The sequence below is a fragment of the Halichoeres trimaculatus genome, unplaced genomic scaffold (assembly GCF_033239565.1).
Source record: "Halichoeres trimaculatus isolate MK-OKI-2021-1 unplaced genomic scaffold, fHalTri1.1 fHalTri1_scaffold_4, whole genome shotgun sequence".
NCBI lineage: Eukaryota > Metazoa > Chordata > Actinopteri > Labriformes > Labridae > Halichoeres > Halichoeres trimaculatus.
Window position 1 is genome coordinate 21,260,933 of NW_027437182.1, and position 24,742 is coordinate 21,285,674.

Consider the following 24,742-nt stretch of genomic DNA (forward strand, 5'->3'; position numbering starts at 1 on the left):
TATCTGGTTGATTTTTATATTCTTTAAATTATTTTATTTTTCAAAGTTTTTTCTTGCCTGCAAACTTTTTGCTCAAGCAGATGTGTCAGAAACCAAGACAATAACAGAATCAGGTGTGAACTCGAGCACAAGTCACAAATTTTGATTCTTATAGGTTACAATTTCTACTATTTTATGTTTGCCTTAAGAACTCAAAGCAACCTCGTGTGCACACACACACACACACACACACCAGCTTGAATTAATAAAACACAGTGCCGTTTAGATTTCTCACTTTTTATCTATGAAAGTTCTCCCATGGTTGAGCCTGAAACCAGTTGTGTGTGTAACCTCAGACTGACCAGCAGGTGGCAGCAGAGGATTAGAGTAAATGCAAAACTAGCCGTCTAAACTAAAAGGATGTAAATTTACAGAGAAACTCTGGCTGATAGCATGACACGCTATCTTTTAAAAGGTGTGACTGACAATAAAGCCTTTCAATGGTTATTTAATGGTTTTAGATGTGTCATGGTACTCATACAAACAATGAGCCACTTCAAGGAGAATATTCTCAATTTCGTGCCTCTGAATCATTTCCCCTTCCTCTGGACAATAAAAATGCACAGTGTTATTCCAACCTTTTTGCTAATGTCTCGTGGTTTGTTTTTGGTGATGATATTATTCAACTCGGAATGGCAATAACCTTCACAGGCCATTCTAATTTAATATGCCTATAATCAACAGCTGTTTGGAGAAACGAAGTTTGTTTTTTCCCCATAACTTTCTTAAGGGATTCAGCTGTTCAAGAGAAAACGTTAAAGAAGTGTCTTTTGTTTTTGTAAGCCAACCTAAGACGTAACAATGACCCCAATAGTAATAAATTTAGAAAAAAAAAAAAAAACACAACTTGAAAACACCCTGTAGAAGCCCATAACGTAACAATAACCCATAACGTAATAACGACCCATAATGTAATAAATCTTTAAATTTGTAAAACATTTTTAAAAATGTAATAGGCCAATAACGTAATAACTGACCGATAACATAATCAAAGTCCTGAACCTATAATGTAATAACTTTTGACCAATAACGCAATAACTTATTACGTTATTGGCCGGTTATTACGTTATGGGCCTGATGAAGAAAAAAACCTTTGAAAATGTAATAACTGAGCGGATAACATAATAACCAGCCAAAGGTGTAAAACTTTTGCCCTTTTTGACAATGTTATAGTCCCATAACGTAATAACTGACGGTAACAGTGTATAGCATATCAGTTAGTGCCTCAAAAAAGTACTAATTTTTGTCATGAAAAATGCAATCTTTATTAAAACTGTAACAGTTGTTCCTTAAATTTACATTTTTTGTTGTGGCTTGTGTTCTTCAAAATGAAATTAAACAATAAATAACAAATTTGAGTTCTGGTCTTAACAACTTTAGATCCTGAACTGAACAATAGAGCAATGGAATTGAACATATTTAACCTGAGCACAAAAATAATGAAGATAACTGTTCCCTTTTCTTACATTTAAAGATTAAAAAAAAAAAAAAAAAAACTTTCTACATTGAAAAATACATCAACTTGTCTTCGGCAAACAGCTCTTAAAGACCACTGCTGCGTCCAGTATCTCTTTACGGTAAAAAGAGAGTTATAACTATATATTTTTTGATAATTATGAATCTAATAATTGACAAAAGCCAGCGACAGTTATTACGTTATAGGTTCAGGACTTTGATTACATTATTGGTCAGTTATTACGTTATGGGCCTATTACATTTTAAAAAGGCTAAATTTATTACACTATGGGTCATTATTACTTTAGGGGCTTCTACACACCCAAAATGTAATACAACTTAAAATTACCCAAAATGTAAAAACTTGCTATATTTTTTTAAACTTAAGGTAAGTTATTACAATTTTTAATAACATTTTGAGCTCAGAACTTTTGTAACATTATCTGCTAGGGTCGTTGTTTAGGGCCCTGTGCAGGGACCAGATGATGAACTTTGGATCAACTTCTTTTCAAAAGTTTCAATCAGCAGAAACTAAAATTAAAACTAGAATAAAGCCAAGTCTGTGTCATCATCTTAATTTATTTTGTAGTCTTTTTATCTTTTCAATGAATCGTGTCAAAAATTTAATCCAATCATTTAATCTAATCTAGTCTATTTGATTTCATCATGTTACTTTCAAACGACTTGGCCCTAGTCGGTTTACTCTTGTATAACCTGAGGCCTACCAGGAAGCTGGATTTTCTATTATCGAGGTAACTTCAGGGTTAACTCTAGATTTTCTGTCCCATGACGCTGTTTCATTTCTTACTGGAATAAATCTCCATGGTAACATATGGGAATGGCTAACCTGCACAAGAACAGATTGGGCTCTGGTTCTGGATAATGGATCAATTGGTATAAAAGCACCAACTTCTGACCAATTAGCTCTTTTGGAAAATGACCTAAGATCCTTCTTCGTAGGACAGTCCCCAGGTCTTAGGATGCATCATCTCCCGTAATGAAAGTTCACCAGACGAACTTCCAACCTCTGACCATGGCCCATATGCATGACTAGACATTGGTGGGGAAAACGGTCCGTTTGAACTGACGGCGAAAAAATATGATTAGGTGTACGCATGAGCCAGGTTAACGGGCCAAAATAGCGTTTGCTTTAATGGAGGTAGACTCATGGGTAGACCCCACCATTACGGACAGTAATAGACTTGGATTAAGAAAGATTCACAGATTCGGACTTTGCGAATCACTTTACGTAAATCGCTAACAGCAGGATTACAGCGGCTGTTCAGAGGCAGACATCGCGCATTACGACACAGTTTGAGACAAAATATACAAAGACTGTGGACAATCCTTTGGAAAGGTGGCAACTTTAGATTTAGGAGACATTCTTTTAGTGAACAGATGAGATAAGGGAGACAAACCGGCGAGGCTAGCTGCCGTCATAATAAGTTTGATCCGCTTTTTGATTTAATGCGTCTGGATCCTTCCAAGATGTGTGAAATGTTGGCGTTCATAAACTGCTTTCAGAGCTATTCATCGAGGTAGGCCTACTGGGGCATTGCTGTGGCGCTTGTTTCGCAAAGCAGCTTTCATATTATTGATTTTATCATTGAGGTTTTCTACTGTGTGCAGTGACCGCAGTCTCAGAAACACAACCCGCATTTACCCATTTTTTGTGTATTCTTGTATTAAAATCTCTTTTTCTCCGACTTGAAAAAAATGTTATTCTTGGTCTTCTCTCAGTCACACCGTTACTGCACGCCAAGTTTATTACTGTTTGTGAGTGGCAGACATGCGCAGTTCGAGTTTGTTTGATGGGGTTTTCCAGGAGGTGCCCCTTAATTATGACGTAATCTGCACCTGCGTCGCTGTCATGGTGTAGTTAACTGGCCAATGAGGCTAACCGCAGCCAAACCGCCCGTTCCATAAAAACGTTAGGACAAATGACCCCGTTTATTCAATGATTGAACGTGCAAACGGGCCCAGGTGACGTAGAAGGGAGGAGGTCTGTGTGAAGTGACCTTTCAGGAATTCTTTTCTAAGTCAACACTTCTTTAAGAGTGGATTAAACTGGTTTGAGATGCACAGAAACAAAAAAAGACACCAGATGATCAAACTGACAAAAGAAATCACTCAAACACAAACCACTCAAACTCAAAATGAGGGAGGTCAGATTTTGAAAGTGTTTATCGATCGCATGAAGCCTCTCAAGTCATCGAACAAGCTCCAATGTCTCGGCAGGAGTGCAAATCTTATCTCTGTGTACATTTAGCTGAATTTTTCTTCACATTTCACCTGTCCCTAGATGAATTCAGACCTTACAGAGCAGAAAGACACACTTTCTCACTTGAACAAATGTATGAAACTGTGAGTTCAGGGACTTAACAAACCGTGACACGACCAGCAGCATAAACCCTGTCTGCTATGCAGATACTCAAACATCCCACAGAAGACTGTGTGTGTGTGTGTGTGTGTGTGTGTGTGTGTGTGTGTGTGTGTGTGTGTGTGTGTGTGTGTGTGTGTGTGTGTGTGTATGAGAAAACAGCCACTGAGTTTTTAAGACCCTTTTTTTCTCAGAGAAAAAAAAACAGCTGCAAAAAAGAACACTTCTCTTTTCATGCATCATATAAAACATTAGTTTCTCTTTTCATGGTATTTACAGGATATTTTACACCTGATGTTCTGTACAGTTAAGGTTCAATCTGCAGCACATTCACACAAATATTTCCACCCATCTTTCTTTTTTTTTTACATGAAAAACAAACAAGCTTCTGACTGCTTTGCAGAATGTCTGTGAAGCCTGAGAGCTCCGCATGAAACAATCCTGTGAGGAGACTGCAGCACACACACACTGAACACACACAGGGGTTATTGAGAAGGGGTCCAATGTGGCCCCCTGATGTCTCTTAGAAAAGGCTTTGACCTGGATCCCTGAAGGACCCGGTTCCCGCTCCTCTGCAGCGCTCTGTGCTCAGGAGTTTTAGTGCAAACAGCAAAACATTCATGTGAGGAGTGAGAGGAGGTCTGAGGAGCAGACCCCCTTCACAAAGTCCAGCCTCTTCCACCTTTGAGAATGTTGATCAGTCACTGAGGCTGAGGAGCAGATCGATCAGACAAACCGTCCGTCCTGTGAGGAGTCAGCGCCTGTTTCTGTTGTTGTTGTAACTGCTGCTGCTGTAACTGTTGTTGCTGTAACTGTTGTTGCTGAAGTTGTTGCTGTTGTTGTTGCTGCTGTTGTAACTGTTGTTGGTTCGTGGCAGTAAAGGTGCCTTGTTGCTGCAGAGAGACAGCCTGCAGGATCAGCTGAGTGGACTGATTCCCATGAAGAAGCCGAGGAGCCTGAGGAGAAAAAAAAGGTTCGGGTGTAAAAAAAAAAACCTGTTGAGAAAATCTGGGGTAACATTTTCAGTTGCTAGGGACCGCCCTGTTGGCTATGGCTGCCATTTGCAGCAGCTCTCTCTTCTTTGTCCGTTTCTTGTAATTTTTTCATCTCTTTTTCGTAATCTTTGTATTTGGAGCGGATCAGCACTTTGTTTGGCTCATTTGTTGGTCATTGACACCAAACTTTTTGTGGCTTCAGTGATATTTTTACTACTTTTTCTCCTGCGTTTGTCTGGAGATCCTACATGTAACCATGGCTGCATTGTTTACATATGAACTCAGCTGTTAGCAGGCTGTAGCATGTCAATGCTATCTAGTGTAAGGCCTGATGTCTTCCCACAAAGTGAGGAGAAGGAGGTTAGGATGACGTGCTGGTTCTCAGGTGTAGGCTAAGAAGTGACGACATGGACCTGTCCTTCCATCCATCATTATTGGGAATGTAAGATCTACCTCCAATAAGATGGACGAGCTAGCTGTGCTAATCCAGCAACAGAGGGAATACCAGATGGCAGAGTAGCACCATGCTATTCACAGACATGGCTAACGGAGCTAACATAAGAAGCTAACATGGAAGAGCTTCACCTGCTGTGAGCAGACAGGATCCAGGAGACAGAGATGGAGCATGACTGAAGAAGCTCAGTCCTGGACCCTGTGGAGGTGGAGGCTGGCTGAACTGGAGAATGATGGACAAGCTGTCATCATCTATTTTCTTATGGACCTTTTTGCACTTTCTATTCACTTTCTTTCTTTTGTTTTTTTGATTGCTGCTGTGACTTCAATTTTATTGTACTTTTTACAATGACAAGAAAGTTCTATTCTATTCTATTCTATTCTATTCTATTCTATTCTATTCTATTCTATTCTTATATTTGAAACAAGCCACAAGGAGCAACAAGATGAGCATAAACAAGCAGTCACAAAAGTAAAGATTTGTCAAATAATGACAACAGGTGGTCATTCATTTGCTTTGATACAGATAACTAGTTATTATTATTATTTATTATTAATATTATTATTATTATTATTATTATTATTATTATTATTATTATTATTATTATTATTATTATTATTATTAGCTGGTTTTAATAAAGCTAGATTGTTACTAGATACCCAGTTATAAGTTATTCAAAATTTTTAACATGTTTTTTCTGGTCAATGAGAAAGTCACAAAAACCTCCAAGTGTTAACCTGTCACCTCTGACAACAACAGCTGTCGTAGCCCCCAGTGCAGGTAGAATTTGTTTTCCCAGCAACTGATCTGCTCATGCTGCTCCTAACTGGATAAAATCTCATGCTGCTTTGGACAAATGTACAGAAGTAGCTGGCTGTCATGGAAAAGGGAGTAATGATTTTTTTTTTAAACTTGATATCTATTTCACTAGATTCCTTGACCCCGAAAATGTAAACTTTGATACTAAATTTGTCATTGTGGCTATAACAGAAGCAAAGATATGGGCTCTAGAGTGTTTTTTGGTGAATTGGCAGCCATTTCTGAAAAAAAAAGTGACTATTTCCAACACAAAAAGGTGATTTCACTTGTGTCTTAAGATAAATTTGTTTCAATGGCCCCAAGGTACTTCCATACCAAAGGGGACCTCCACATCATTTTTGGAGTCAAAGGCCTTTTTTGGGCTTAACTTCCCTACTACAACTGCTTTTTGAGTTCCTACGTCTTGCCAAGTTCCACTTTTTCATAATCAATCAATCAATCGATATAATTTAGATATGGAGCAGCCAGTTTGTCCAGTCTGAGGCCGGTCTGAAGATGCAGTCTAAAAAAGCAGGCAAGGTCACGGTCTTTCTATCAACAGTCTGTGACATTGAATCATACAACCAAGTCTCTGAAAAGTGCAGTTACTTCTACATGAAGTTAATAACGTTTGGCTGAAAGGGTGGAAATGAGATATAATTTTCATATAAGTTTGTCAAGTATCTCAAAATAAGTTACAATAAACCCCATTAAACTGATATTTGCTTTTTATTAAGTTAGAAAAAGCTTTTTATATCTATATTACTGCGGCTCCTGTTCACAGAGGCAGACATAACAAACAGTGATGTTTGTTTACAGAAGGGTTCAGGGGACAGAAAGAGCGAAACACAGTTTTCAATACAAGCCTCACTGCTGGTCCTGAAATCTATCTGCAAGCCAGGCAGAGACAAAGAAATGGGGCGGTTCCTGTTTTTGCAGTAGAAAAAGATGACAGCAGTTGGTGTTTTTTAAGATGAGGTAGAGGATGAGATGGTATATGTTTGTTGTTTGAGTATTTTATGACGGAGAATCATAAGAAATGAAGTGAAACCAGGACAGACAATGACTAAAAGGAGAGTAAACATCGATGTAGAGTTTCCAAGCTGGGTGTCATCAAAGAAAAAGGTAGATCTGAAGGACAACACTGAAGTTGGCTGTTTTCTGCTCCTCAGTTAAAGGTCCAATGTACCGTTGTGTAACATTTTCTAAGCAATGTCTTTTAGAGGAATACACGGATCTTTCTGTCTGTTGTTTATTATGATACAAATAAATGATGCCTTTAAGATGGCGTTTGATCTGCAAAGGCTTCTGTCACCTAGTGATGTGATGTTTTAGCAACAGATGGGCTCATTCTAAACTCTGAACTCTCAATGTCGCAAAACTCTAATTTCTACAAACTGCACCTTCAAACAGCTGATGCACTGAGTAAAATGTTGATAGAAGCAGAACTTAATGTGGTCCCAGCCATCATTTGAGTTACATCAAAGAGAGTAACCATTAGAGTCACCTGCAGAAACTGTGTTTGCTGTGGGGTCAGAGGAGTCTGTCCCTGCTGCATGGCTGTGACCTGTGACTGCGCTTGGACCTGCTGCTCCTGCTGCTGCTGCTGCTGCTGAGGCTGCTGAGAAATCCTGATGGTCTGAGTCTGACCCTGCTGAGGACCAAAGGCCGTCACCACCTGGCCCATAATCATGGTGGTGGGGACCATGACGGCACCGCACGCCATCTGACCTGTCACGAGTTTTGTGAGCAGCTGAGGAGCAGCAGGAAACCTGTAGAGTAGAAAGGACAGGATCCATGTAAAAAGACGGTGAGGATTACTACATCACAGTAAAGCTGTGAAAGACATTAAGATAAAGAAATAAAAAACCTAATCTGAGCTCCTCTGTCCTGTGCAAATGTAGCCACAGCAGGAGTGTTGGCTCCAGGGTTCTGAGCCAGGCTTGTTGCGAGCTGGACCACGTTGGTCTGGTTCTGCTGAGGGATCATCATGGTGTTGTAGAGAGATGCAGGAAGAGGATTCTGCTGAGGCTGCAGGGTGACAGAGGAGCGCTGAGACTGAGAAACACAGGAGAGGAGACAGTTAGCAGGTCCAGAGCTGACAAGATATACATGCCTTCTTTAGTTTACATGTTGTGATGTCACGTCCTGAAGCGTCCAAATGGATCTCAGTGCCTGACCTGAGTTAGTGCAGAGTTCTGGTCCTGTATCAGTGTCTGAGTCTGGGCCTGGGTCTGGACTCCATGTTGCTGCTGTATGCTGTTCTGCAGAGGTCCTGCAGAGACCACCTGACCCTGCATGCTCAGAGTCGCCCCCTGCTGCACAGAGTTCCCGGGAGTCATCTGAACAGAGCTGACGTTCAGTCCCGTGGCTCCTTTCTGCAAGAACATCTGAAACACAGCACAGACCCAGACTTCCTGTGAATTTAAAGCATCATCAGCTCGATGCAGGAGTGAAGTAATGTGTTCATCACTCTATCAGACCTGCAGGCTTTGTCCCTGCACCCTCTGCAGCTCGTCCTGGATCTGCTGCAGCTCGTCCTGCTGCCTCTGAATGTTTGCCTCGATCTGTCTGGTCCTCTGCTCCAGCTGCTCTTTCAGGTGCTGCATGGCTTCTATCTGACTGGTAAACTGCACCAGAGACTGTAGAGGAGCAAAAACACAACAGAGACACAGTGAGAAGATAGAGAAAACTGCTATTAAGCATTTTTATCCAGTGTAGAATAAGAAAACATACCACCTGTCCTTCAGCTGCACCATCAGGGCCTGGAGTGGACAGTGTCAGTTCATACTGTAACATCACGTTGTCGTTTTTTGTTCTTTCTCTTGATTTTTTCCCTAAACGGTTACTTAATCCTTGAAGCTAATATGCAAAGTTGCACAAAACTAAACAAAGTCTGCTTCATATATCATCCATCAAAGAATCGCTTTTAATTTCAAAACTGAATAAGAATCAGAGGTTAAAAAATGTCTCCAGCATTAGCACCAGCTTCTCTGGAGGCTGCATGCTCTCCCTGTCCAGGAGAAACACAGCCACACACAACCCTTCATCCTCTGTGAATATCAAGTCTCCGCCAAAGAGTCTCTCCTTTATCCTGGTGCTGTAGCTGCAGAAATCCATCCCGCTAAAGACAATAATGGTGCATTTGAACACAGACACCGTCAGTAAAAAAGACAAGAGCAGGCTGCAGCGAATCATCCAGGACCTGGTCTCCTCTGGGACTCTGAGGCATTCAGGTAATAAAACAGCTGACTTCTCTCACTTCGGTTATCAGGACCAAAAAGTCTCATCACACAAAACAGTTTCTTCACTGTGTTTAGGTGTCTGTCTCAAAAACTGTCTCATTTGACCTCATTTGAGAAATATTCACCTGACAGGTCCAGAAAAAAATGTCTTAAGATACTATAAGACAAAAATGATTCCTGAGTTGCTCAAAAAGTCTGGGGTTAAGAAAAATGAACCTGTTTAGTTTCTTGTTTCCAAAATAATCTTATTTCAGGGAATTCAACCAGCAACTTTTTCTAACCACATTAGCAGATATTTTAAAATCAATTCAGGTGTCATTTTTGTCCTTTAACACCATGAAGTAAGACATTTTTTCTGGACATGTCAGTAAATATGTATCGTGCTCAAAAGATGCAACTGTAAGAGCTGATGCTTTGAAGTGAATCAGAAGAGCTGACTCCCGTCGAGAGAGAGCCAGATCCTGACTTTTTTCTTTTGTTGCTTGGCTCTGCTCAAGGCAGAGGGCTTTGATTGGTGACCATGCATGTGAGGATATAGGATCATACCATTATGTGATAGCAGAGAGTGTGATCTTCTGATATCACGCTTGGTAACTCTAGATTTTTTAGTTAGGTCCACTTTGCTCTGGAAAACCACAGCGCCTCTTCATTTCTCATCTCCTGTCCGCTCTGACAACTCCTGTCACTGCGTCTCTGCTGTGATTGACAGGTCACCACAGCCACATGAGGTCACTGGCTTTACAAAAAACTGGCACCCTCTGATGTTGCAGTCGTATAGCAACCCCAACTATCAGCATGTGCCAATGGTTATACCCCAATTACAACAACCCCGTTTTTCTACATTATTTTCAACGAAAAAAAAAAATGTATTTGTGTCAATATGGTATATCGCCTTTTCTGTCCTGGGAAGCCCAGATGTGTTGTTGAGTTGTGAAACTTGAATTTCTCGATCTGAATTTTTAACAAGTGAATTTTTTTGAATATAATTTTTTTATAAGTGAATTTAGGTTAAATAAATTCAGATACATTGTTTTTATAGCAAAATAATTCAATAAAATGAATTCATTTTTATCTTTATTTCAGTGTCTATTAAAATTAAAATAATTATGTCTCTTTCTATCTTTCATACTTGTGCTGCCATCATCTCACATTTTCCCACACAACTGTACAGCTTACCCCCTCAACCACTGCAAATTATAATCTTATGTATTATGTTTTATTATTATTATTTTAATTTCAAAAGGTAAGCTCACTTTTTTGCCATTCTACTTCAATGCTTACTGTTTCTTTGCAAAAAAAACATCACCACAAAATATCCTACCTGGGTATTAGTTTGAACTTGCTGCTGCGGCTGCTGCGGCTGCTGCGGCTGCTGCGGCTGCTGCGGCTGCTGCTGCTGCTGCTGTTGTTGCGTCTGTTGTTGTTGTTGTTGTTGTGAAACCATGGATGGAGCCGTGTTCTGTCCTGTGTTTTGGGAGCTCAAAGACGGCTGAAAGATTCAAAGTAGACGTGAATTTCAGTTTGGTACCTCAGCAGATCTCTAGTCCAATCCCATTTTTCCTCTTCTGCCTGCCCCAAAACTTTTGAGTGCCCTCCTCCAAACACAAAGGGAACAAAACCTTTACTCTGTGAAACGGACACCAATTTTCAAGCTTCACACACAGCATGGTTCATGTTTCTCATCCCTTTGTTTCAACATCTGCCTGAGATATTTTAGCTTAGTTTTACAATTTAAAACATGGAGGATGAAAACTTTGTCTTCTAACCCAAGACTCTTTTTTTCTTGTTGCACTCTTATTTTGCAAAGAATAAAAACTCTGAATGTCCTAAAAACTCTTATTGTCGGACATCTGGAGGCTGAATTCTCCTTAATCCCCGAGAGAAACAGGACATCCTCTGTGGAAGCCAGTCCTCTATTCACGCTAAATCCCTGACAACATCAAGCACCGACAGGAACGTGACACCAGACTGCATGTGTACCTCCTCTCTGACCTGACTGCTGACAGATGATCTGCGCTGTGACGTCACGTCCACGCCAGAGACAGACTGCCTGCCCGGGGTGTTTCGATCGCCCTGCAGCTTCATTTGAGATACTTAAAGAGAAACAAAAACAAAAGGCTTGGATTTGGAACAAACAAGGGAAGTCTGCTGAGAAAAAGACAGACCCACCCCTTAAAATAATAAACATTTGTGAATGGAGAAGATGATCTTACACGCTGGGTCAGACATGACGGTGTGCGAGGATTTGCGTGAGCTGCGGGACGAAGCAGAGGGAGTCCGGCTGTGGTTGAAGCGCTCCAGCGCCTCCTTCAGGCTGGGAGTGTTTTCCTGAGACTCAGAGCCTGAATCCTGAGACTGCTGAGAGATGAGGGAGATAAAAAGCAAAGTCAGTCTAATCTCCTTGAAAAGGATCATCATACATTACAGATTCTTTAGCCAAAAAAACATTTGTCGAGGCCCTGTGAACCCAAAGTCAAATAAGTAAATTTTAACCAATTCTACTGATTCAGAGTCACCTTGTCTGCTGCAATGTCAGGTGGCGAGTCTTCAATCCTGAGCTCCCTGCGCTGCTCTGCTCGGACTTCAGCATAACTGTTGAGAAAATAAGTATTTAAAATATAGCTGTACACAGCAATGGGTGGTCCCTCATCCCCCTTTCAAGTCCACTATGGAGGTTTCATCCCTTTATGATGTGTGTGTGAAAAACATAGCATTTTCCCGCCTTTAGTGAGTCACATGACCAGCTGCACTGAACTCCTCAGTGTGTGACATCAGCATCGACTGCAGCTCACTCATGCGTGACATTTACAGAAGTTGTAGAAACAGCTGCTCACAGATGCCACAATTTTCACCAAATGTCGAAAAAAATATGATATTTTTGTTGGGAATTTTGTCAGGAATCCATCCATGTCACTTTTAAAGCTGTCTGACTGTTACTTTTTTGCGTAGAAGACAAAATGCCACATTTGTGTGGAGCTGGATCATCTGCTCCCATTCATTTTTAATGGGGGAGCTGAAAGTGCTTCTTATGGGTTCACCAACTTTGAGGGCTCATCATTCAAAGACGCAAAAAAATCCCAAAACATTTGTAAAGCAGGATCTAGTCTGTCATCTAAGCACATTCGAGGCCAATACCATTGATGGTGTCAAATATTTTTTGAAAAAGGGGCAAATATGTGAAGAAATCTTATTTTGAAAGGCAAATAGTGGGCTTCCTGTTAAAGATAGGTCAGGGGTGTCAGCGCAAGATTTTTGTCTCAATGAGATGAACATTTTGATGTTGGTTTAATGTCTATCCTATGTTTCTACTGGAAAGTAGAGGTGTTTTAGTGTGCCTAGGTGGCGCTACAGAGCAAATTATGGGATGTTGGGGGTCCAGTTTGGTGTGATATCGATTTTTTTTTCACGTTTCTGAGGTGTGTGCCAATTTTGGTGAGTTTTTGAGCACATTAAAGGGGTCAATTGGAGCTCAAAGCACAGAGAGAATAAAAAGAAGAAAGAAGCAGACTAAATAAAATAGAGTGAGTAGCTCTGTTGGTAGAGGCTCCTTTCCCTATGCGTGAGGACCCTGATAAACAGACTAACTGTGAGTATGAAAACATCTTGATAAATGTAGCAGATGGTTTTCCCCTCCCACTGTGTGACCTTCATGTACCTGACCACGGTGTGCGTGCAGACGATAAACTCTGGTCTGGAGTTCCACTGGTGGTACGTGATGTAGTAATGTGTCTGAAGCCAAATCCACTGCTGCCCTTTGGTGAGGAACCTGTAGTAGCAGGACTTTCCTTTCCCATACTGCATTACTGCAAAGAGAAAGAGAGACGAAGGATCACGTTCAGAGTCTGAAGCTGGACAGGGATCAGGATCTGCCCACTGAGACCATCTGGCAGAGAGAGAAGGACTCACAGTGTTCATGACATTTGGCCAGAGTCTCCAGGTCGTCCACGTGGTAGTAATCATACCCTGATGTACCCAGGACCTCAAACGGGAGGTAACCAATGATAGGGGGTGCTCTGCATGAAAAAAAAAGATTATTATAGAGTCAGCAAAAACCTCACACATGATCATCGTAAAGTAAAATCAAAGGTTATTTTCCTCACGAGCTCCAAGCAACTATTAAATCTCTGCTGACAAAGACAAAGCGACTTAAAAAAAATGATCCCGAGGTCTAGGATCACTTGCTCTCATGTGATCAGATATTCATCGCCCAAAACCTCATCACACAAAGACTGGTGTGTAAGAGACTCACAGTTAAACCTTTGACCAGTTTCCATGGCCTCAGGTGGAACAGTGTCCTCTCTGATCCGTGCACACATCAGTTTGTTACAACAACAAACAAAACAAGTTCACAGGAAGGTGCACAGACTGACATGTCACACACTTAGCAGACACTTGAGTAAACACAGTAAGTAACTTTCCACCTCTGGTTCTCATTGGGTTGTCTTTTTCACTTTTGGGATAAACTTGTGTTGTGTGCTTGTAGTGACTGTGCTTTTCAGATGCAGTTCTCCCAGAAGACCAGGTATTGATCGAGCAACTGTCTGGGCTCGAGAGTATAAAAAGCAGGAGGACAGAGAGAGGAGGTTTGATGCACTTACATGCCGACATAAACATTAAGTCCTGTTCATAGACAGCTTGCTCTGTAAGCCAACTGGCAATACTTCAACATAACTTCTGAGCCAAAGAGGGAGGGGTGCCAGTGTTTTTAAGAACAGTCATTATCCTGATTATCAAACATTAAAGACATTCAGTGTACCTGTGGTCCAAAAAGAGAAATTTCCACTCTAAACTGTGTCTGGAGGTGAATTCCTCATTGGGCTCTTCTACAGTGCACATCTCCTGTGAGAGACGAGGGAAAAGTGAAAAAGACTTCAATACATCTTCTTATTTCATCATAAAAGACATGTGCTCTTACTGATTAGTAATTCATAACAACTGTCATGATAAACGTGCAGGAAATAAAGTGAGCCTACAGAGTTGGATTTTAGTTAAGCTGGAAAAATCTAAAGAAGGACTTGAAACTTTGTGAATTTTGGATGCTTGGAGGCCAACTCATCTGTCTGCAAATGTCTTGCCTGACGTAACATGTTTTAATTCCTGTAAGCATTTATCATATTTCCATGTTGTGACTCATTTTATGTGTATTTGTGTCTGTGGTGGAGTTGTAACGAGCTGCTGCTGTCTTGGCCAGGACACTCTTGGAGAAGAGATTTTTAATCCCAATGAGTCTTTTTCCTGGTTAAATAAAGGTTTAATAATAATAATAATAGTAATAATAATAATAATAATAATAATAATAATAATAATAATAATAATAGTAAAAAAAACTTTTCTTTTTTTTTGACTCTATCTCTTGTTTGTTCAGCAAACAGTTGGATCTGGTTTTGGCTCCTTTTTCTTTTAGTTTCAGCACAACAGTCATGGGATTATTCCATAAAAGTGATTAATCATTGTGCAAATTTATTCCACACATCAGAGTACATAAAGCCACCAGAAGCTCTTTAACTCAGAGGGATTTCAGGAGGAAAGAGACAAAATGTTTCTGGATGAAGTGAAACTGGCCAACAGAGGCAGCGGGGGCCCGATTGCGTCTCTGCATGGGGCGCCTTGGCAGCTGAGCGCTGTCCTATTTAAAAGCTCTTTTTACAAACTCTGAAGCATGAAACTAAATGTGTGTCAGCCAGATGAAAAGAAGCAGAGGAGCAGTTATTAACCGTCACCTTGATAAACTGAGGTTTGGCGAGCCTCACAGTTGCTATGAGACACACTCTGTCCTCGAAGGCGGAGTGAAGAGAGCGCTGGATCACCCCGTCAAAACTGTTTCTGTTACAGGTAGGCACTGATGACGACAAGATGACAGAACAGTTAGGCCTCACAGCTTAAGAGAAAACAACTGAAAGCTCAGGTCCTCAGGGTGAATCACTCACCATTATTCAGAGACTTAAAGTTCCCTATAAACTTCACATATTCATACACAGGAGCTTCTTTAGGGTCAATCGTCCCTCGGAGCATGTGGCAACAAAACTCCAGCTGGTTTTTAGCTGAAAAACAAAACAAGAACTTCAGGAGAAAACACACCAATTCTACTCCAGGAAACAGAATAACGAAGTAATCATTATAATCCAGATCTCAGATTTCTCTCTGTGTTCTTTGTTTTTAGGTACAAAAACAATTTATGGCTCTGAGCCGACAATGAGCTGAACTTCCCCTGGGAAATTTATAATGAACTGTTATCCCAGAAACACACCATAATGTTAAATTTCATTTACTTAGAAAGAACATTTTAACAAAGCAATTTTAGACTGGGTGCAATAAAATGTAATTTGCACTTTTGTTAGAAGTACAGTCTGCAGAATTTTCCTAAAAAAGATAAAATGCCAACTTTTCCAGGAATAATCCTGTTCAATCGTCACCTCTGGGCCTCTATACATATGTGTCAGTGTCAGTGTCTGCCTCAACCCCCTCCTCAGCCTGTATGTTGGTGTTTTGGTTGTGTCAGGACGCTTCTGGGCGAAGAGCAAGCATGGGTACATTAGCCAATCACAGCGCACCCAGCGGGCAAGTGACTTTGCGTGTTGATGATAGCGAGTAGGAGAGGCTATTCAGAGCAGCTACAATAGCGGACATAGCACAAAGGGAAGAAGAACAAGGAAAGTGAAGTAAGTGGCGCAGTTGGAGAATGCGCTTGGTCGGTGATGGGAAGGTTGCAGGTTCAAGCCCGGCTCTGGGCGACACATGTCGATGTGTCCTTGGGCAAGACACTTAACCCCAACATTCTCCCACTGCTGCGTCAGTGGTGTGTGAATGGAATATGAAAAGCGCGTGACTGTGTCAGACATACTGATAGATAGCTAACATAGTAAAAATTGGATCCATTAGTGAGTGAATGTGAGAGTGAATGGATGTGGATGGGTAAGAGTGACCTGTGGTGTAAAGCAGCTTTGAGTAGCCCATGCCTAGGAAAGCGCTATAAGCTCAAGTCCATTTACCATTTAGTGAATGTGTTCACGTAGCTTAAGTCAGAGGCAGAGGGTGTATGTTGCCGCTGGCACTGATCCAAGGAGGAGGAGCCCAGTTTGAATGTTATGCTTACAAACAAGTAATGCAAATTCCTGCAGACCCTACCTGTACAGGTGCAATGACGTATAATACAACCCCATTAAATTTAAATTTAATGGAGAGAGCTATAACAATGGATAGTTTTTATCACATTGCAGTAACAGTTATGATTCATCATGCAACATGAGTCATGAGTGTCTTGAGTGTGTTACTAAAACATTTAAATGTGTGACATTATTCATGGTAAGATTCCAAAAGAGCAATATTATTCATCAGGTTCTGAAATTTAATATGCATTCTTACTCATGGTGCAATGACATAATCTTGAACATTAATCATGTTGCTATAACAGTCAAAGTATGCAACAATCATCATGGTGTGATAACTTTTTATGAGCTATAATATCCTCAAAAGTGCAAAAAATATCCAGAGGTCCCATAACAGTAAAGACTGCACTTTATTGTTTTTCCTTTAGCACACTTTTCTTTTCTTCCTGTATTTTCACTCATTTTATTACTTCTGCGTATGTGCATGTGTTTTCAGCTACATGCACCCTTCTCATTGTTGCACAACACATTTTGTTTTAAATTATGCAATAGAGGTATTTAGTCGATACCTGTTATATTCAACTCTAATGAAACTAAAAGAAAATCTGAGATACAGATAAAGAATTCTTACTTTTCAGATAATCTGGCGTCAGGGTCTCTCCCTCGAGGATATGAGAGGACAGAGCTTTGTAGACGTCTGAATGTTCTCCTTTGGGTAAGAAGTTCAAGAGGTTCTGATCCACAAGATCAGACTGAAGCACAAGAAAAATGTTTAATCTATCTTTGAAAACCTTGAAATTTTAAAGATAAATCAACCACTACATCTGTGTTAGAGGGAAATGTCTCTGCTATTGGACATGATACTTACAGGTAAATGTTCCAGCAGACATGACACACTCTCAGAGGCGTAGATTATGTTTCCATCAGTCATGATTGCCAGAAAAAAGCCATCCAACGCCTGAAACAAAATACAATCACTTGATCTTGCATTTGATTTAAAATAAAAGAGAGGTTTAAGGTTAGACATGCTCATGTCTCACCTCCAACATCAGCTGTGTGAACTCTTCATTACTAAGAAAAGGAGGCTTCCAGTCCTGTCTGATCTCTGTCGACTCTGACTGAGCAGCGATTTCTGTAAAAACATGAATCACGGTGAGCTGAAGAGTCTGACCCAGGAGGCTCCACAGATCAACTACCTGTCAGTCAAATCCCTCACCTTTATGTTTGTGCAGGAAGTCGATGCTCTTCTGTAAAATAGTGGACTTGTCCATCTTTCGGGTGTTCCCTGGCAGCATGGTGCCCAGCTCCTTGATGAGGCCATTGAACTGGTCTCTGCGCTTCTTTTCCAACTTGTTACGGGACACACTGCGGGTTACACGCAATATGAGTTACAGGGCTGTTTATGCAGAAGCCTGGGTGACTGGGCAGCTTGTAAGAAACAGAAACAATGATTCAACATCACACCTGTTTTTAATAGCTGCAGTTTTGGTGCAAATGAGGCTCTTTTACAGAAAGATGAAGGTCTAAAACTTTTGGTTCATCTAAATGTCCTCTAAAAGTTCATGTCTATGCACTTGACATGCTTGTATTATCTTTCCAAACACCATGCCTGCAAGTTCTTTATTTCAGCAGATGATTTTAACACTTTTAATACACTAAACATTCAACACAGCACAGGGATCTCACCGTTTGGCTTTGTCTTTGTCATCCTCTTCATTAAACCCATCATAGATGCTGCTGTCATCCCTGCAGAACAAATAATAACAGAGGAAGAAAGACATCTTTTACTGGTTTGAACTTTCTATTTTTAACACTTTAACACTGGTGAACTACCACTTAATCTTGTGGGCATGTGATGACCAAACATATCTGTTTGTCAGTGTAGGGGGAAGACATTTTCATCAAATTTAATTTTGCATAGACCAATTTACAGTCGACATCATCAAGAATGTGCGTGCCCATTTTGGCAACGGAACTGTTGTTTAGCTCCATCCAGACGAGTTAGTGGTCTTTTAGCACCAAATTAAAACTGTAAGCAGCATAAAAATGTCTGGTTGTTCTGTGGTCACTTGTCAGAAATGAACCTATACCATGGAGTCAACTTCTATCGATTTCTGACCGTTACAGAGCTGCCGGTGGGCTGATGCCTATCAGTGATTGTCAGCTGATAAGTCACCAGTTAACAGAGTCCAGTGTTTCCCCTACCATTGAATAGGGGGGCAGCCCGACCCCCAAAACGGAGGCACCTGCCCCCTTCGAGGTCGAGTTGATTTTATTTTCCATATGGCGCCAGATCACAGCGAGAGTGATTAAAAGTTACTTTTCTCATAAATCAGGTCTATACCTTGTTTTTTTTTTTTTAATTTAACAGACTAAATAGCCTTATGTTATTTGTCTCATTACACAACAGGATGTCATTTGTACATCACTGTGTTCACAGTCCTCTCAAAGCTGTTTCGAGTACGGTTAAGTTCTACCCTAACGCGTTCACAGACACAAACACATGCGCGCATTTACACACACAGTCCGTATAGCAGACAGAGAGCTGGGAAAAGGACCACAACGTCAGCGTCCCTCCAAAGGCTGTAAACCTGGGGGTAACACTGGGGTCATACTTTGCACTGAAACGCCAGTGACATCTGCGGCTGTTATTCAAAGTGTCTTCTTTATCCAACCTCAGGTAACAAGGTTTGACCACAAATAAATCCGTTTAACCTCTGATATTCTAAAAAGTGTTTTTAAACCATGAATATTCTTTTATAATTGGTTTATTAACACAAGTTCATGTCTGGTAAGTGTCAGTGGATAAAGCAGCCATGGAGCATGAAGTGACGTCTGCGTGTAAACTCTTCTCTGGGGCACACACTAGATGTATCCACTAAACCAAACCTGGAAGTCATTAACCATCTGTCATATTGGTTTATAGAGAGAAATAAATTATACTCAAATAACTAACAATGAGAGCCAGGATGTCATTACCCTAGATGGTGTTTCTCTTGCTTTTGCTCTCCATACAGACTGTGTTTCCTGCAGATGCCTGATTGGTCAGTGAGACCTCCAGTACTAAAACCTAAAACATCTTCTTTAGATTATTTATCTAAATCTAGAATGTGGAAAGGACTAAAACAATAAAAGCAAAGAGACCTGTAGTATTTGACTCACCGGTCGATGCTGGAGGTCATTTTGGATCCTGTTTAGGGTCTTGGTGTTGGAGAGGGGTCTTTTAACCGTGAGGTCGACATTTGTGTACAAACCTTTGAGGAAACATACGACGTGAACTTACAGCCTAATAACCACATAATGGTTGTGAAAAGAAAGTGGATTAGTTAAATCTTACCTTACTGACAGTAGAGTCAGTCCAGTGAGAGGATGAGAAAGGTGCAGCAGGATGAAGGTGGGATCTGGTTTGAGACACTGTAATGGATCTCTGTGGGTTTCATCAGTCAGGGGACAGAAAGCTGAAGAGGTCTTTACTGAGCTGAGTCTCTGTGTGAATCTGGAACCTGGCAGCAACATCTGAGTCTGTCGAGACAGAGAAACACACACGTGCTGTTATGAGTGAAGTCAGAGCTACTGACAGTGAACATGGGGTATTAAAAGATTTATCAATGCCTCATGAGCTGGTGTGGAAGATCTGGAACAGAGCCCATCCTGATCCATTGGGCGAAGACTGAGCCAGTCTCCATTAGTAGCTGGTTTACTCCTTCTATCTGAATCCATTCTCAAACAAAGATGAGCCTCTGTGGAACATTACATTAACTAAAAAAAGCCTGCTGGGTCTACAGCCTAATGTTTGACCCAATTTTTTCATGAACAAATGACTGTCAGAGGCTGTGTGGGAGGATTTCTCACCATAACAATGAGTCGGTGTCGGTGAGAAAATCCTTTCAGTGTTTTCTCCTTACTCATATTTAACACCGCACGCACGTTGGAAGGGTTCAAACTAGAATTTATATTGAGCTAATTTATATTGGTCTGTGACCATGCATGTTTTATTCAGGAAGTCAGACAATAACAACTGTAGGTCACATTTCACAGAAATTCTGTGAAGATCAGCATCAGATGATCAAATATAAGCTTTCCTGTTAGACCGAGAACTTTCAGTGTGACTCAAACTGTGCAAGAGGAACAAAAACATGGCAAGAGTTGATCCACCACTAAAAAAAAACTTCCCTGGAGTAAACAGAATGACAGAGCCACAAATACAAAATCACTCCCCTTTCTTATAATTTTTTTTTCTTCATTTAAGACGTTAGCATATTTGACAGTCAAAAAAAAATTGAAGTTAACAGTATCAGCTGGTTAGAAAAATAAGTTAAGTCTTCAGACACTGCAGGTAGTCTCACCGTTTTTCTATCCCTAATGAAAATAATTCAAATTTAAAAGAAAAAAACTTGTTCAATTGTGTTTTAATATAAAGAAAAATAGAGTTTAATGTGGTTTTTGGCATATATATATATATATATATATATATATATATATATATATATATATATATATATATATATATATCAGCCATGTTCTGAAATCTATAACAATACCTAACAAATTTTTCGGTTTCAGGAATTAAATTTATCTAAAAATCCACCTAACAGAATAATAACTGGCACAGAAAACCATTAATGTTGGATTGTAATGTGCTTTGAATAAAAAATGTGACAATTATTTAACTGTTGTATTTTATGAAATGCTAAAAAAAAGTTATCAACATTGTGACACAACAGCCATCTGCCAACCTGCTCGGTTTTGGTTAATCATGACATTCATACTTTAATTGTTTTGTTTTATCATTACTGATAAAAACCCTACACATTTTCTGTTATAGAATCACTTTGAAATATTTCTTTAATTATTCTGATTATGTATCCTCTAAAACAAAGATAAATGCTGCTCTCACTCACATGTTAAGCTTACATATTCCATCACATCTGAGCTGTCACTTCGCACAGAGAATAACAAACACAGCTGCAACCAAGTGGCCAAATCTAGGTGTAAAAAAAAAGACAAGAATTGCAGTTCCTCAACTGTCCACTTGATGCCTGTCTCCAAAAGTGCCACAAACTACACACACATACATTCAAAAATGCAGCTTATTTAGCCTTGTTCAAAAAATGATTAAAGCCTGAGTGTCCCATTTCTCAGCCAACACTGTTCACCACAGAAATAAATAAGTGATGTCACAAAGACCAAGTTCATGTAGACCACAGGTGTAACTAGCTGTAAGAGAGTAAAATCTGTGTCAGTTGTGTGGCTGTTTGTCACTGTTTCAGAGGATAACATGGTTGCGATTCACACAAAAAAAAAAAACTGCCACAGGTGTTCAACAAAACATCGAGCTTTATCACAAAGGTATCCTGAAAGCCACCCCAAAATTCATCATCTTGATAAAGTTGTATTGATGGAATACAGAGACGCAATCACTGCAGTTAGCATTAGCAAGTAAAAAAAGGAAATATGGATAGCTTTTTTTATAGACATTTGAAGGAAGTTAGCAACCCCAAAACTAAAGCTTTCAGATCTTAAGGAATGCATAAACTACACATTTACAAACAGAAACATGGAAATATGTCACTTGTGTTTCTTAAAAAACACTTCTGTATTTCTAACCTTTGCTGCCTTTATTCAAAACCTAAAGTAAAATAAGGAAATATAAAAATATAGGGCTATAAAATTAACAAAGTATGATTATAAAATACTATTTTAATGCAATTAAAACATTTTTATCTGCATTATTGTGTCCATAAAATAAAAAAATGCAATCCTAAGGAGCATCTTAATATTTTCCTTTCTCATATTCATAAAGCTGTGACTATTTGATCATAAACTAACAAAACAAAGAAGACCAAATCAGAGGAGAACAATTTGCAGATGTGTTTATATAAATTATGAACCATCAGTTATTTATCGGAAAGAATTGAACAGAAAACTACAGCAGCTTTGAGAAGGAAACCCCAGTCTGAGTTGAGGCTTTTGTTATGACCTAAAAATAAAACAATTCGAGGAATTCAGCAACTACTATGTACACTTTCATGTCGACACATGAGAGGAGAATTGATAGTGACAGGGAGTGTGTGTCACCACAGCCTGTTGGTTTCCAGGTATGCATGTGACTCCTTTCCCTGCATGTGACTCCTTTGACACTGGTAGGTCACACAGAACGGGCGCTTATCTTGGATCACTGCTTTGTCAACACCGAATGAACTTTAAAGGGAGCAGGGAGACGGAGCACAAAATCAAATTGGAACGGAAGGTTGGAAAATCAGTCACTAGAAGGATGACGAGGATTCAGAAAAAAAAAGACAAAAAAGCAGAAAGGAAGCCAGGAAATTAAAATAAAAGACGAGCAGATGAAGGAAAATTTGTAGCACCGGCTCCGGTGTATCAGCAGTAGATGCAGCGTGAGCGTTGTGTAAGCAGTGAGAGCAGAGGTTGTATAACTGTGATGTCATCTGTGCTTCACTGACCTGCTGCCCCAATGACCTACTTTCATCCTCCTCCTCCTCCTCCTCCGTTCTAAGTTAATCACAGCTCCACAGGAAACACCTCATGTTCTCACTAACAACTCAACTCTCACCGCCTAAAGAAATGCTGTCATGACTGAAACAAAAGGGTGTTAGTGAGGTCGCACTCCGCCACATTTAACTTCTCAATCACATGACAGACGAAGCATCACAGGGATCCCTCACTCTCCAGAGAAGAAAAGCTGCTTCGTGCCTGTTAAAGTGATACATTTAAGGGACTTCAGCCACACATACGCATCAATGCATTCACACTCACACGCCTCTCACATGCAGGATTGTTTGAACACATCAGATCGTCGCCTCAAAGAGGGATAATTTATCTGTTTGCACAGCATTGTTGAATATCTGTAAGGGTGTGTGCGTGTGTGCACGCAGATGTAGGGCAGCACAGCTCTGAGGATATGAGTCACTCAGAAGTGGATCTGTGGTGCCGCTCGTCATGCATCCCACCACACCCCTTGCCGGGATGCCAAAGCAGCGACGGTGCCAACGGAAAGCACCATGACAACCAGCCTCAGAGCGTGCCGAGTGGAAACAGTCTGAGTTCATCTGATGCTATATCCTGAGAAATACCAGACTACACAGAAACCGAGCAGTGACAGGTCAACCTGTGCAGCAAAATGAAAGTAATACCTCTGTGCTCTATCTCTGTCTCTTATGTGGACAGAACCACCCACAGAAAGCTCCTCTGTCCTTGCAGCAATATTAGACAGATCTTCTCCATCTTAGACAGCAAGCTGAGGCACAAACTGTCCAGAAAACTAAGCCTCTCTGCACAAATCAGCCGGCTCAGACATTCAAATGAAGGGGGATGTAATCCAAAAGCAAAACAACCACCAGTTATTCAAACACACCGGGGATGTGGATTGTTTTCTTTCTGCTCCGCCAAACAGGAAAATATCTCTGTGTACGAGGGTTCGCCTCTGACCAAGACACAAACGACTTGTTGATCTGCAGTCAGAGGCAGACTGAGGCCACACGCAGCTTATTTTGCTGTTTTATAGAACAAGCACATCAGGAAGCATCTGAATTTATCCAGTGATAACAAAAACACTTTCTTTTATGCTGAGGACAATTTAATGAGTTTGACATTGCAGCTTTCTTTCATTCGTCTCTTTAGTGATAAAAAATGTTAGGTCCGCCTGGAGCGCCAAACACAAATGACTTTAAGAGCCAAGCTGGTGCCCATTCTGAAAGGTTAGACACTGCTGGCTAATAGAAATTATGTCAGTTACTGTATGAACGCTGAAATATATACCTCTGCCAAGGAGGTTATGTTTTGGGAGCGTTTGTCTTTCTGTATGTCTGTGAACAAAATAACTAAAAAAGTAACAAACGGATCTTGATGAAATTTTCAGGAAATGTTCAAAATGGGATAAGGAAAAAGTGATTAAATTTTGAAGGTGATCTGTATCACCGTCTGGTTCCAGGACTGTTATAAAGGATTCTTTATCATTGTGAGATAGGGCAGTTTTTTTTACCATATGTATAACTCCATGATAAATGGTCAGATTGCTTTGCAAAACAATACAAGACAAGGTCACCATAATTTCTGACATATGTAAAAGTACAATCCAGATCCTGGCAAAAATTCTGTAAACTAAGATCTAGAATATGAAATGCAGATATATTACTGTCAGGTAACAAATTATCATACAAACCTGCAACTAACACCAAATTGTAGCAGACAGTCTGTTGAAAGGGAGTATAACATTAAAGTAGGACTTAAGTGTTGTGTGACAATCACAA

At 40.2% G+C, this 24,742-nt stretch overlaps 2 protein-coding genes across 11 annotated transcripts in view; one reads left to right on the forward strand and one right to left on the reverse strand.

The window, feature by feature from the left end:
- Positions 1–24,742, forward strand: part of exoc1 (exocyst complex component 1) — a 272,742-nt gene that overhangs the window by 188,359 nt on the left and 59,641 nt on the right. The window lies entirely within an intron of this gene.
- Positions 2,940–24,742, reverse strand: part of clocka (clock circadian regulator a) — a 38,565-nt gene continuing 16,762 nt past the window's right edge. For 4 of the 10 annotated variants that reach the window (XM_074668150.1, XM_074668151.1, XM_074668149.1 and 1 more), the window contains exons 3-23: positions 19,810–19,994; positions 19,635–19,726; positions 18,159–18,218; positions 17,689–17,837; positions 17,513–17,604; positions 17,341–17,430; positions 17,104–17,224; positions 15,294–15,407; positions 15,087–15,205; positions 14,123–14,205; positions 13,273–13,379; positions 13,022–13,169; positions 11,883–11,958; positions 11,580–11,724; positions 11,347–11,459; positions 10,688–10,855; positions 8,605–8,763; positions 8,302–8,511; positions 7,992–8,179; positions 7,629–7,893; positions 2,940–4,830 (exon numbers count right to left, since the gene is read on the reverse strand). In XM_074668150.1, the coding sequence (XP_074524251.1) occupies positions 4,576–4,830; positions 7,629–7,893; positions 7,992–8,179; positions 8,302–8,511; positions 8,605–8,763; positions 10,688–10,855; positions 11,347–11,459; positions 11,580–11,724; positions 11,883–11,958; positions 13,022–13,169; positions 13,273–13,379; positions 14,123–14,205; positions 15,087–15,205; positions 15,294–15,407; positions 17,104–17,224; positions 17,341–17,430; positions 17,513–17,604; positions 17,689–17,837; positions 18,159–18,218; positions 19,635–19,654 (2,682 nt within the window). In that variant the 5' untranslated portion in view covers positions 19,655–19,726; positions 19,810–19,994 and the 3' untranslated portion in view covers positions 2,940–4,575. The remainder of the gene's footprint in view (positions 4,831–7,628; positions 7,894–7,991; positions 8,180–8,301; positions 8,512–8,604; positions 8,764–10,687; positions 10,856–11,346; positions 11,460–11,579; positions 11,725–11,882; positions 11,959–13,021; positions 13,170–13,272; positions 13,380–14,122; positions 14,206–15,086; positions 15,206–15,293; positions 15,408–17,103; positions 17,225–17,340; positions 17,431–17,512; positions 17,605–17,688; positions 17,838–18,158; positions 18,219–19,634; positions 19,727–19,809; positions 19,995–24,742) is intronic. The other 6 variants (XM_074668156.1, XM_074668155.1, XM_074668157.1 and 3 more) reach the window with 6 other exon arrangements.